General features: G+C 44.6%; 1 protein-coding gene across 5 annotated transcripts; it reads left to right on the top strand.

Moving 5' to 3' along the window:
- The first annotated feature begins 4,019 nt into the window (after nt 1-4,019).
- LOC123136698 (uncharacterized) lies at nt 4,020-9,407 on the top strand. 5 transcript variants are annotated; one of them, XM_044556168.1, is made up of 14 exons: nt 4,020-4,271; nt 5,367-5,523; nt 5,629-5,832; nt 5,915-6,050; nt 6,152-6,415; nt 6,547-6,680; nt 7,251-7,315; nt 7,414-7,482; nt 7,555-7,728; nt 7,800-7,936; nt 8,012-8,287; nt 8,604-8,746; nt 8,860-8,919; nt 9,129-9,407. In XM_044556168.1, the coding sequence occupies exons 5-14, from the start codon at nt 6,182-6,184 to the stop codon at nt 9,214-9,216; spliced, it is 1,380 nt and encodes a 459-aa protein (XP_044412103.1). In that variant the 5' UTR covers nt 4,020-4,271; nt 5,367-5,523; nt 5,629-5,832; nt 5,915-6,050; nt 6,152-6,181; the 3' UTR covers nt 9,217-9,407. The 5 variants fall into 5 exon arrangements, with proteins under 5 accessions (XP_044412103.1, XP_044412102.1, XP_044412105.1 ...); XM_044556167.1 differs by having other exon boundaries at nt 5,367-5,530; XM_044556170.1 differs by lacking the exon at nt 5,629-5,832 and having other exon boundaries at nt 5,367-5,490.
- The last annotated feature ends 3,474 nt before the right edge of the window (nt 9,408-12,881 follow it).

The following is a 12,881-nucleotide window of genomic DNA, read 5'->3' as shown; positions in this document are numbered from 1 at the left end:
TAGCTACTTATGCATGGCATCAGAAACTATAATCTCTAATTGTCATTGTAAACATGTTTAATCATAATGGGTTGAATCATGGATACTACGTTAAACATATTTACAAAAACAGAACAAGTCGAGTTCATACCCGTTTCTCTATGCCACGGCCAGTTCATCAAATATAGTCATTATTGTCTTTCACTTGCAAGACCGAACGATATGAAAATAATAATAATGCAAGAGTGTCGTGGACTAAGCTGGAATCTGCAAACATTTTATTCAACAGGAGAAGACAAGGTAATATGGGCTCTTTGTTAGATCAACAATAATGCAAATGAGAGCCACTCAACATTTTCATCATGGCCTTCTCCTCAGTACGACTCAATAAAAAGAGAAGAAGTTCAGAGAAACACACTGAAATATTTTTGGGAGTTTTTGGTTTTCTTGAACAAGCAAATAAAAGGGAAAGGCAAAACGAGAAAAACTATTTACACGGGAAAGCTCCCAACAAAAAAAAGAAGAATAAGGAAATCTTTTTGGGTTTTCTTTTTGTGCTACAGCTAACTACTCTAGAAAGAAAAAACAAAAATAAGTAGGAAATATTTTTGTATTTTCTCAAGTTTTTCGAACACACAAGAAGAAAGCGAGAAAATAAATCTAGCATGGGTAGCACAATGAAAAAGTGTGAACACCGACAACTGGAATGAAATGTGTGAACATGAATGTAAAGTCGGTAGAAATACGTACTCCCCCAAGCTTAGGCTTTTGGCCTAACTTGGTAATCAGTCAGTAGTCTGGATAGTAGTCGGGGTGGTAGCTCATAGAGGCTCTCGGTGCGGATGCCTCGGCCTGCCGTGCAGCCACAATTTATTATTGCCTCCATGACATATTTCCAACAATAACTATGCGCTTTTCTATCAATTGCCCAACAGTAACTTGTTTACCCATCGTATGCTATGTGCTCGAGAGAGAAGCCTCTAGTGAAAACTATGCCCTTCGGGTCTACTCTACCATATTATTAAAACTAGAAATATCTTGCTGCAATTTATTTAATTTTATTTTGTTTTGAAATTTATTTATCTATCTATCACTATCAGAATTAATCCTTGCAAGTAACGAGTTCAAGGGATTGACAACCCTCTTGCCCGCGTTGGGTGCAAGTATTTGCTTTGTGTGTGTAGGTGTCGTCGAAGGGAATTTACTTGGTTCTCCAATCGGTTCCATAACTTTGGTTCTCACTGAGGGAAATACTTAACTCTACAGTATTGCTTCACACCTCCTCTTCAGGGAAATCCCAACGCAGTTTATAAGTAGCAGACGTCGCTGCACCAGTGACCAAACCCCATGAGCCCTTTATGCATCATAATTATTCTAGCTAAGGTTCGGCCTCCCCCCTCTCTCTCTAGTTCTCCACCATAGTCCTCCCCAAAGGGCTCCTCCTCCCTCCAGTTCTACTCCGGCACGACTTATCTCTAGACGGCGAAGCCCTACTGGATCAGAGGATTCATATGTGTGCAATCCGACAGAGGAACCGTATGTCTGGTTTTAGTTTGAGGGATCATACGTGAGACGTCGAGAACACAATCTTCACCAACAAGTTCTTCTAGTGCAACTCGATACTTGGTAAGACCAGATCTAACCTTGTATGCACGTTCTTCATAGTAATCCTAGGATATGCTAGGTAGGTCGATATTTTTTAGTCGTGTACTACGTTTCCCGACAGGTTACCGCAGTCCACACCGTCCAGTATTTCTAATTACAAGTTTGAGCTCCACTGGGATAATCTAGTGTAGCACAAGCTTGTTGTTTCTAATTGTGCAAATTCTATAGTTATTTTAGTGTTTTGCATAATGCATAGATTTTTTCAAAATAGAAAGAAGTAGATGTATAACCTAAGTTTGCTTTATTATTTAGTACTAGTTGACTGTGTAAATCCGAGTTTCTCTAGTATTGTAACTCTTTCAAATTGTCAAATTAAACTAATCTTTCTCTTTGGACAACTTGCAATTTGTAATATTATGATTTTCCTTTTCAGAAACCACTTCAACTAGCCTAGTACTATGTCTATTAGTACTCAAGTATTTGTTGGAACACATTGTATACCATGTAACAAGCAACTGAAGCAAGAAGATTTTGGTGTTTTTTAAAGAATGAGCCCCTGAACCCAGGATGCATGGCGAATGATCCAATATGTCAGGACCAATGAAGGAATTGAAGAGCTTCATATTCAGTTTATTTTAGCTGCTTGCTGCTTCTAGTGTCTAGATTACAGGAAACATGTTTCTTCAAGTGTCTACACACTCCAGGAACTAAGTTCCTTATAGAAGTAGTCAAACCTGGATACCAATTTATTGGAACCATTATATTTCTTGTAGAAGTAATGCAATGTATTCTCTCTCTTATGCCTACTTGAAATACCGTTGTGGCTCTGTACTTTGCCTTTCATATTGCAAGAATAACACATTGTATGCGCATTCTCTCTCTTAACTGTAGAAAGGATGGAGCTGGAAAGTGTGGTGGACCTTCTAACATTGATATTGTACATGTACAAGCTACGTGGCACTATTGTTTATCATATGGATTATAGATGCACTGACACTGAAGTTTGTAACATATTCTTAAATTTCTTTTATTTTAGTAGTGATACTATGTTATCTAAAAATCTGGTAGCCGTGACCTTGATATTTCCTACAAAACCAGCAAAAATAGAATAAAAAGGTTACTAGAGAAATATTACAATTGGCGATTGAATGCCAAATGGCAGTGATTTTATATCTATGTGTTGGAGCTTGAGGAAAGACTTACATGTAGACTATACGAGTGAAACCATCATTTATTTAGATGAGCCATTACCAGAGCAAATATACTATATTTGTAGCTGAAGTTAACATTGCTAAAATATTTCACTTGGCGGCAACTCCAAGGCAAGAAACATACATATAAGGATATTTTAGAATATGTGAAAATGTTGAAGCTTTAGCGCCGCGCACTAGCTTTCGTGGAGGAGCTGCACCGTTTGGGATGTGCTGGTCAGTTTCTGTTGGTTGAGGGATTGGCCATGAACATTGCATAAGCCGACTGCGAGGAGGTGGTCTATGTCGGGGAAGAGGGCAACGATGGGAAGGAGACCAGTGGCGTGAAAGAGGGTGCTGGAGGGAGGAGGTCGATAGGAGGAGGAGAGGGAGATGCAATGGCAGGGCGGCTAGATGAATACAGTAAGGTGGAGAGCTGGCAGCTCGGCGGTGGCAGGCTTGTGAGAAGGAAACAATGGTGACGTCATAGTTAGCGCTTGGACCGGGTTTGTAAGAAGGGGAATTCACAACTAAGTGTTATGCCACTCGGTGATGGCATTGTCGTCATAAATATATTAAGCTATGTGATTTGGACTCTACGTAAACTTCGGCGACTTCAACAAACTGTACTATGAGAGGCCTTCGATCCGCGGGATTGGTAAAGCACGGGGTTAAAAGAGATTCAAACAATTGTTAAACAAAAAATATGCTCTTAGACATCAACATATCAAACTGAAGTGAGACTGGTTGATGTGTCTACCTTATTAATGGTTGAATAAAATTTTGTACGTCTTAGTGTCACCTCATGATACTATCTGCATTTCATCCTCCAAAAACCATCTATGCAAAATTTATTATTTCGTTTAACTGTATTGCCACCCATAGCAATCGCACGGGGCACATGTATTAGGGTCAGTATTTTTGACAGCTTAAAAAATAAGCCGCCTCCTCCCCGGCTTTTTCCATAAACCACCTCTCTTATTCATTGGGCCTTCTAAATTAGTTATGGCATAACTAATTTAGAAGTCTCAATAAATTTTAAGAGCGACTTATTTTTTAAGCTAGGAACAAGCAACTTATTTTCTAAGAAAAAAACTGGCATAACTGGTATGTAATGGAATGGAAGGCATCGTCTGTTTTTTTAAGAGAAAACACACAAGTGGCCCCGAGAACTCTTATCCGATGGCTCTATAAATAGCTCACCCGGTCTTTTTTATGTTAAAAAACAAAGAACGAGATATTCACACACGTGCACACGGCACAGCCCGACCGACCCAGTGACGCCTCAATCAATTAATACTAATAAACAAAAAAGAAGAAAAGGGGGACTCTGTGACTCGACACCAAAGTCCTCAGATCCATTGTCGATTCGCATGGTTTATCTCGCCGGCAATCCTCACCTATCCTCACCCGGCGCATCCCGGCCATTTTTGTGCCTCCCTCCCCAGCTACCCGCCGCACCATCCCTCTTTCGGCGCACGAATTCACCTCTTTGATGTAAGCATCATGTACTCTCTCTATATATTTTTGCTTACTGTTCCAGTTGCTCACGGAGTATTCGAATTGTCCTTCAGATCTACCTCTGTGACCCGTAAATTGTGTTCCCCCTTCTTCATCCTCTTCTGTCGTAGATCTAACTGGGTCTTTCCTCTCCTAGATCTAACTGCATTCAGTTAATCGACTCGAAGAAATTACCTTTCTTGCGTGTTGCTCTAAGCACAATTCTTCACGTATACCCAATCATAGTCTCTCTCTCTAATCGCAGCAACAACTTCCAGTTTCTAATGGAACACTTCCTGTAAACAATCTTTTAGGTTAGGTAATAACATCGAGGCTTACTTCTTTCTTTCTTTTTTCTTTCTAATATAAATGTCGCATTAGTTCTCTTTGCGTAATTTTCCGGTAGCTAATAGTACCGAGGAGGGCCAGGACGTGAGATTTCTTTCCCATCTTAACCCTCAGTAATAACTACACGCCCAGCAATCCTGGATTGCATGAAGCAATCAACCCTAATATCAACCAAGTTAAACAAGCACGGCATGCATAGCATTAAATGAGCTTGCCATGCATGGCATTTTCTTCTGTAGTCGTTCGCTTGCATGGCATTAAACCAGAGCGGGATGCACCGCATTAAATCTGTGTGGGGCCAAGGGGTAATTTTGTGTATGGGGTGTGAATCTCACCCAGCTTCTTTTTCGACGGAAAAAGGAAAAAAATCCGTTTTAAATACTCCCTCCGTCCGGAAATACTTGTCATCAAAATGAATAAAAGGGGATGTATCTAGACGTATTTTAGTTCTAGATACATTCCTTTTTGTCCATTTTGATGACAAGTATTTTCGGACGAAGGGAGTAATTTGTTTGGGCTTTGGTGCTGTGAACTGCCGCCGAAAATTTCACTTCTTGATCTGTTATACAACGCTGGGGCTTCAATAAACTGGAGCCCAGGTCAATGTTCCCCATCCAAATGCATACCGTTCTGTAATATGATAAAGGAATCTGGGAAAATAACAATTAACAATGTACTTCCTCTGTTGGGAACTATGATCACCTTGTTGCAGTACTGAACATTTACCAATACTTTCTGCTTCAGGTCTCCAAAGAAGACAGTGGTTGATTATACAGGAGGCTTGAATAGGGCGGAGAGACTCGCAGCTAGAAAAGACAAAGCTGTGCCGTTGATCTCGAGGGGGAGTGATGGCAGGAAAAGAGGAAGGGTTAGTAAATTTAAGAAACGAATGGACAAGATGGTAAAATGTGAGCCCTGATTTCAGGCTATTATTATTCGTTTTCTTGCACATATATATAGCTAAGTAGAGTACTGACAGTTGAAGTGTGTCGTGTTCTTTTATTAGTGATGAGGGAAACACAGGCAGCTGAGGCTGCTGCCGCTGCTGAGAAAGCACGACTTTTCAAGTTAGAGCACCCTCATCAAGTTGTTTTGAACACTCATTTCCAAGAGAAAGAGTTTGGTGATATATCACTTCCAGATACCGCGCACTACAAGAAACAAACTCAATGGCTGTCTTCAATTGTTGTCTCTCTTGCTTTGTTTGATGGTGATTCCAGTGCTTTGTATTTATGCATTCTCCACATTTGTATGTATTCGTTGTTGGTTATTTGACTCGTGATCTTGTGCAGGAAGTATGATGTTATTTGCTTGCTCAGGCCTAGCTATACCATCCGGGACAACTAAACTAGAGCTGAGAAGATTTGTGACTTCAAGACGTTTGGTTGAGGAATTCAATAAAAACAGAAATACAGATGATAAATTGAGGTTGGTGCGGCTAAAGTGCTAATCATTATCATTCCATTTTTCTTTGTTTGTTCAAGCTACTTGTAACATTTTGTGCTGATGTACTGCTTTTATCACGTCAGATTGATGTGTGCCTTCCAGATAATACGCATATGGATGGGTTCTTGGGACTATATGATAAAGATATTGCTATTGTCACGTCCTGTGACTTCACGTATTGTGTCCCCACGAATGATGTCTGTCCTGTAAATCTGGACCTTCATGTGCCTCTGCCTTCTGATCGTAAGGTAATTGCAGCTGCTCGTATGTTTGGATCGGGCCGTTTGATGGTCAAATTGGGGCGTCTGACTGGAGACAGTCGTGCAAGATGTGATGGAATCACAGAGGTACACTGTTGATTGCTTTCTTACTTTTTGGCATGATGGAAGACTTGAAACAAATAATTGGATTATGATATATGTGGAATTCTCTTTTGCCATTTTCTCTTGTAATCCCTACCACTTAACTTCCATTCTAGGCTGCACTTGGAGGGCCGCTCGTCAGTCATGATGGGAAGTTTCTTGGGGTCATCCTTTGTGTCGAGGGCACTTCTTCTTTGTTCCTATCACTGATGGCCCTTCGTGAACGCTTGGAGCACTTTCAGTTACTCAGGTGTTTTCTAATACTTCATGAGCTGCATCATTTTGAATTTTGTTTCCTACACTTGTTTGAAACCCCCTCTTCTCTTCCACTTCACCATTGCATTTTTGGATATTAATATGATTGGAGTCCATGAGTAAGACTTTTCACAAAGTGAGCTGTCAATTGGTAGCAGTGTGGTTCTTGCTACCTCTTCCTGGTGTGGATACTTGTGTCGTTACATCTCATGTTGCTAATTTAATCCTCTTCATTCATTGTTGCGGATAGTATTTTTTCTAAATAAGAAGAGAGTTAAAACAATTCGTCTGGACTAAAGTATGGACAATGTAACTCATACCGTGACATCTGGTCTGCTCATTTCTTCCATGTTTTCGGTTGTGTATTTATTTATAAGCTTGATTTCTAAGTCTTTTCTCCTGCCTTGTTTCCTTTTGCACAACTAGGTACAAGTGTCTGTATAACTGTTTTGATGTTGGGCTAGCACACCTGTGTTTATTTATCATAACAAATATAAACCTTTCTTTTTTCTTTTTGGATCATAACCAAATAAAAACTTCTCATACTGTGTTTGCTCTATTGCAGTTCTAAAACCAGAGACTTCCGTAGATATTCCTTGCCTGCAGATGTATCAATCATAATCCCTTCAGGTAAGAATGTTACCTGTTGATCATTACACCCAGAATATTTTGTGGCTGTTAACGTGCATATCATCTGAGAACTGATATTGACCACCTTATTGCATAAGGATTCTGGTTTATAATTAAGAAGCTAGAGTCAGTTGGCTATCCCATGCCACCACCACTTGTGCTTGAATGTAAGTCGCTGCTTTCCATGTTGCTGAACTCTCCTTTGTGCACTTTTCTGTACTACCTTTTTCTTTAAACAGTCAATGGGAAATTGCTCGAGACATTTGAGGAGGAGTTTGGTGAATTACTTGCATGGAAAGGGTATCCTTACGTCGTTTCAAACCCCTGTTCTAGGGAGTATGTTTGGGCGCTACTTCCAAGAGACGTTGTTACAAATATATCCCCAAGTGTTGTCAAACTTGCTTCATTCAATGGTGATTCTTCTAGCTGTATGCTGCTCATCACTTCCTTACCACTAACTAATGATTGAGGCTATGATGTGTAGGAAACATCAGGTCTTTTGCATGCACAGGCTTGCTTATAAAGTGGCCTGGAGCTGAAGGCACAAACACTGTCATTCTCACTTCGGCAAGTTTAGTTAGAAGTCGTTATGATCACTTCAAGATTGATAATAACTTAACGGTTGGCTTTGCTATAACCATTTCCTTCTTTCTTCACGTTGGATGATGGTTTGTTGAACTGATCTTATTATTGCAGATTGACGTGTTTCTCCCACCAAAACAACATGCCAAGGGGACTTTGGTATTCTACCATTTAAATACTAATCTTGCTGTTGTCAGTCTTGAGAAGCGTATCCATGGCATTCGTCCATTTGATATTTGCCGTAAAGGGGATTTATCTAAACCAGTAGTAGCTATAGCGCGTAAAATTGAAGCAGGGTTTTTAATGGCCTCAAAGGGTGAAGTGATTTACGGCCAGACCTGCAGCATTTATGTCGAAAAGCTTATGCTTTCCACTTGTAAAATCAACAAGGTATGTTACTCCAAGGTATCAACAGGGTAAAGTTTGGATCAGAATACATATGAGTTATCTCTTTAATCAATCTGTTAATACATTGTAGTCTGACCCGACCTGTTGACCCTTGTGCTTTCTGAACAATATGTATATATTTAATTAATTGTCGTAGAAAGAAAGACAATTTCTGTTTTTCTTCTGGACGAATATGATTTGTGAACTTCTCCCTTTGAGAAATAAATTATGAAGGATTACCAAATCGATAAACACTTGATGATTGTGAATCCATTACAACTTGGTTCATTGACCGGTACATGCATCTTTTCTGCACTAGGCTGGGATTGGAGGTCCCCTTATTAACTTTGATGGGGCATTTGTTGGCATGAACCACTATGATGGAAGTGAAGTAACTCCTTTCCTGCCAAGGCGTGGGATTGTTCAAATTCTGAAAGGAGAGATTAATTGGCGAAGACAAAGGTGATTTTTCTAAGACCTGTTGCTATTTGGGTGGGCATATACCCTTTTTTTAGAATGGGTGGGCATATACTTGTTTCTGTGAGCTTGCATTGAAAAAGTGTGTTTGTCGACAGTGGGCTCTCCATGGACATACTGCATGGTGTTGGATATAGGAGTCAGATAGACCGGCGAAGGTATTCTATTTCTTCCTCAGTACCGTCTTTTTGTGGGGGACAGTTCCCTCTATAAACTAATATAAGATCGTTTAGATCACTACTTTAGTGAGCTGAATGGTGATCTAAACGAAGTAGTGATCTAAACGATCTTATATCAGTTGACAGAGGGAGTAGTTGGTAATTATTCAAGGAAGAATTTACATCGGAAAAAATATATTGGATGACAGGTGGCCTGTGCCTGAGCCGTATTGGCACCATGATCTACTTGGTATGGACAAGTATGATTTACACCCGCATGTTGGAAGACAACTCTAGTAACGTCATGCTGTTGGAGTGCTATCGTCTGGTTATTCTCGTGCTTGTTTTCTAACGGACCTGTACACTACTGCCCAGGGTTCTCGTTCTGCTCATGTTGGATCTTGCTCATGTTGGACCCGTGTTACCCGTAAAGAGTATCCTACCATCGAATCAGGTTCTCGATAATTTAATTCAACAAACTTTATGCAGGCCGTGTGTTGTGCCAGTTAGTTATGGGTATTTGGATGGTGATAACTATGTCGCCAAGGCGAGTGCTACAAATCATCCGACTGATGCGACCACAAATTTAAACCGCCTCCACCGCCGTTGGATGCGTTCCATCATAACCATCGCTTTTGTCCAATGGATCCCCGCATGCTTGGCCTCCCACCAGCATCTCGGCAGCCAGCGCTGCTACTGCCCCCCGCTGCAAAACTGAAAGCCGGCCACCACCACACCCCGTCTCCGCTTGCAGCAGTTCTCGCTGCCACTTAGCCATTGCCGGCAGCCCTTGCAGCAAGGCCGGCTTGTAGTTCCGCCGAGTGCCGCATCGCAGCGCTGCACCAGTCGTCGCCCGCAGCAGTCATTGCAGCGTCGCGGTCCATGACTTGTCGCACCGCCGGAAGCCGCGGCCGCTTCATTGCAGCTCCACCGGCAGCAGCGCCCGCTTCATTGCAGGGCCGCTGTCCTCGACCTTTCGCGCCGCCCGAAGCATCGCCCGCTTCATTGCAGCTCCGCCGGCAGCATCGGACGCTTCATTGCAGCGTCGCCGGCAGCAACAATCGCTTCATTGCAGCGTCGCCGGCAGCAACAATCGCTTCATGGCGGTGTCGCTGTCCTCGACTTGCCCCACCGCTGGTAGCAGCGTCCACTTCATTGCAGCGTCAACATCACCGGCAAGAACGCCTGCTTCATGGCAGCGTCCCCGTCCTTGACGCCGGAAGCAACGCCCGCTTCATCGCACAGCAGAGTCCGCTTCATGGCAGCGTTGCCTTTCCATGACTTATCGCGCCGCCCGCAGCAGCACCGTCGCGACATCGAAGATGGAGATGCTCCACCTGTACTCCCTGCACCAACAGGCTATCCTCTCGCTGCACCGCGAGCTCAACAACACCGGCTGTGCACCAGACGCTCTTCCCTCCCGGCAGCGTCGACGCCACCCTGCAACATCGGCTGACGCAAATGGTGCAGGCTGACGCGGGTGGTACAGGTCACCGTCGGGTGCTGCCAGCCTCGATGAGGGCCATGGCGAACACTTTTTTTTTTGAAAGGGCATGGCAAACACTTTGGGTAGGTTTTTTTTGAAAGGAACTGTGGATTGGGAATCTGACTCGGGTGGTCTAGTACGCGAAGAAAACGAGTGCTCTTGAGGATGGATAAGGTAGACGTGGGGATAAGGCAGACGTGGTGTGTGGGCCATGGACGCGTGGCGCTCGTCCGAGGCGGTTGATTTGCGAGATATCAGCCGGCTGTTTTAAAGTGTATTCCATGTACTCTCTATGGTCCCAAATATTTGTCTTAGATTTCAACAAGTGACTACGTACGGAGCAAAATAAATGAATCTACACTAAATGTCTATATACATCCGTATGTGGTAGTTCATTTGAAATCTTTAAAAAGACAAATATTTAGGAACGGAGGGAGTATGTATTACTCCCTCCGTTTGTTCGACGTGATTTTGTAGCAATGAAGAGAAGTTATATACGTACTGATGCATGGTATTAAAGGAAAAAAAGGAAATTATAGACCAATAATTTATTTTATTTTTGTAGTTCTTGTTCTCTTCCACAGGACTAACCTATCTATTTATGTTTGGCTATAGATGATTTTTATTAAGTGTAGAATGCACAAGGGAGAACATGTCTATACCTAGTTGAGCTCTTGGTTAGCTTTGTACGTGGTGCATGGCAAAATTGCCTACGTACAAGTGCATGCATGCGTCGAAGGTCACGCACATACACATGTGAATACCGGTGTACCGGCCAGCCCGTATTTATACGTACTCAAATACCCATGAATCATGCATTCAGCGAGAGCACTACAGGCCCACGTGCAGCCGAACAATTACATGATATGGCCCGTATGGTATATTTTGTTTCTTGGCTTGCAGGACACGAACGAGCTGAGGATAAAGATTAGAACCAGCCGCTGCGATCTTCAGGGGGATCAAGCCAACAGCAGTTCGGCCTATATAAAGCAACGCATCCGGCGCTCAGATGAGGGAGGACAAGGGGGTCAGAAGAGGCGCGCCGTCCCGGCGGCGTCCAGAGGCAGAGGACCGGGACACGCAGAGAAGGAGAAGACGCGCCTGCAATGGCAGCGTCGAGGAGATCGGAAGGGACACGCACCAAGGAGGTCGGCCGGGAGGACACGCCCGACGGCTTCTAGCTCATGGTGGCCACACGCCCGAGATGGCGCTGAGTGCGTGAGCTTGAAGATGCGCCGGTGACAGCCGCGGGGGGCGAGGCGTCCACGGCCGTCCTCCCGGCGTGAGCGACCGCCAGATTCACGCGCGTAGGAGAAAACGCCAGTCGTCCATCATCATCAAGTTGCATGTTCCGGATGGAACGTGCGCTACAACACGAGACCATCGGCGTCCTTCCTCTACGTATCAAAGGTCAGCACATATATTAATTAACCCATCTCTCTTCATGGCCTAGATCCGTCCTGGAGCACAACCGCAGCCGTTAATCATCGGTGGCGCAGGCCGGCCGGCCGTGTACGCTGTCGCGGCCTCCTCCCTTTGGTCGGAGTGCGGGGGTCGCCTGAGGTCCATGACTCGGCCGTGTGCTCCGAGTCTTCCAAGGCCAAGATAACATACGCTCTGATGTGTGTGCGCTACGGAGGAGACGAGGCATGCATATGTGTGCCTGAAGGTAGCTCATCAGGCGCACGTAAGGTCGATGCATACACACGTGTGTGGCCTTGCGTGAGCATCTTCAGGAGCCTGAGCCTACACCAGAAAAGCACGTAGGGTCCGTGCAGCGCATGCTCTGCTGCTGCTGCCGTGCAATCATGCGGCACGGCGGCGACTCAACGCATCAAGCAACAAGCATCGGTAGGAGGCCGGTGTTTACGCACGAAGAACCCGGAGGCAGAGCCGGGTGACGGACGTACGAGGGAGCTTGATCAGATCGCATCTGATCGAGAGAACTCGCGGACGCAAGGACACACCCAGGAGAGCTCACAGACGCAGGAGCCACCTCGCGTCTGCCGCTCGACGGACTCGCGCGTGCGTGAGTGCTTGGCTTGGCTTTCTTCTCTGGCAGGCGGCCGAGAGGGAAGCTAGACCGTGCCGATCATCTTCGCTCAAGGGTGAGAACCAAGATTGATCTCTCTTTGTTTCTCTCTTTCTCTACATCTTCATGGTGACGGCCGCGGCGGCGGCGATAGCCGCACGGCCGGAGACGAGGCTGGCCGCCGGCATCGGCCCTTGATGCTCCTGAAGATGGTGTGTAGGGGCTGCCATCTGCATGTAGCCCCCGGCGCACTTAACGCCGGCAACGACGCGCCGGGCGGCCTTGACGATGACGACGCCGGGGTTGCCTCTCGTGTGCAGTCCCCGGCGATTACTTCATGGAGTACTCATCACCGGCCACGACGATGCCGGGGTGGCCTCTCGTGTGCAGCCCCCGGCGATTCCTTCATGCCGGACCCATCCTGCGAGCACGACGACACGCCGG

This window comes from Triticum aestivum, chromosome 6B (genome assembly GCF_018294505.1).
Source record: "Triticum aestivum cultivar Chinese Spring chromosome 6B, IWGSC CS RefSeq v2.1, whole genome shotgun sequence".
Lineage (NCBI taxonomy): Eukaryota > Viridiplantae > Streptophyta > Magnoliopsida > Poales > Poaceae > Triticum > Triticum aestivum.
This window is presented reverse-complemented; position numbering and strand designations above follow the sequence as displayed.

Coding starts and splice junctions, on each gene's coding strand:
- LOC123136698 (XM_044556170.1), top strand. CDS start 6,182: ATGGATGGGTTCTTGGGACTATATGATAAAGATATTGCTATTGTCACG. Junction 8,747..8,859: donor ATTAATTGGCGAAGACAAAG/GTGATTTTTCTA, acceptor GTTTGTCGACAG/TGGGCTCTCCATGGACATAC. Junction 8,920..9,128: donor AGTCAGATAGACCGGCGAAG/GTATTCTATTTC, acceptor ATTGGATGACAG/GTGGCCTGTGCCTGAGCCGT.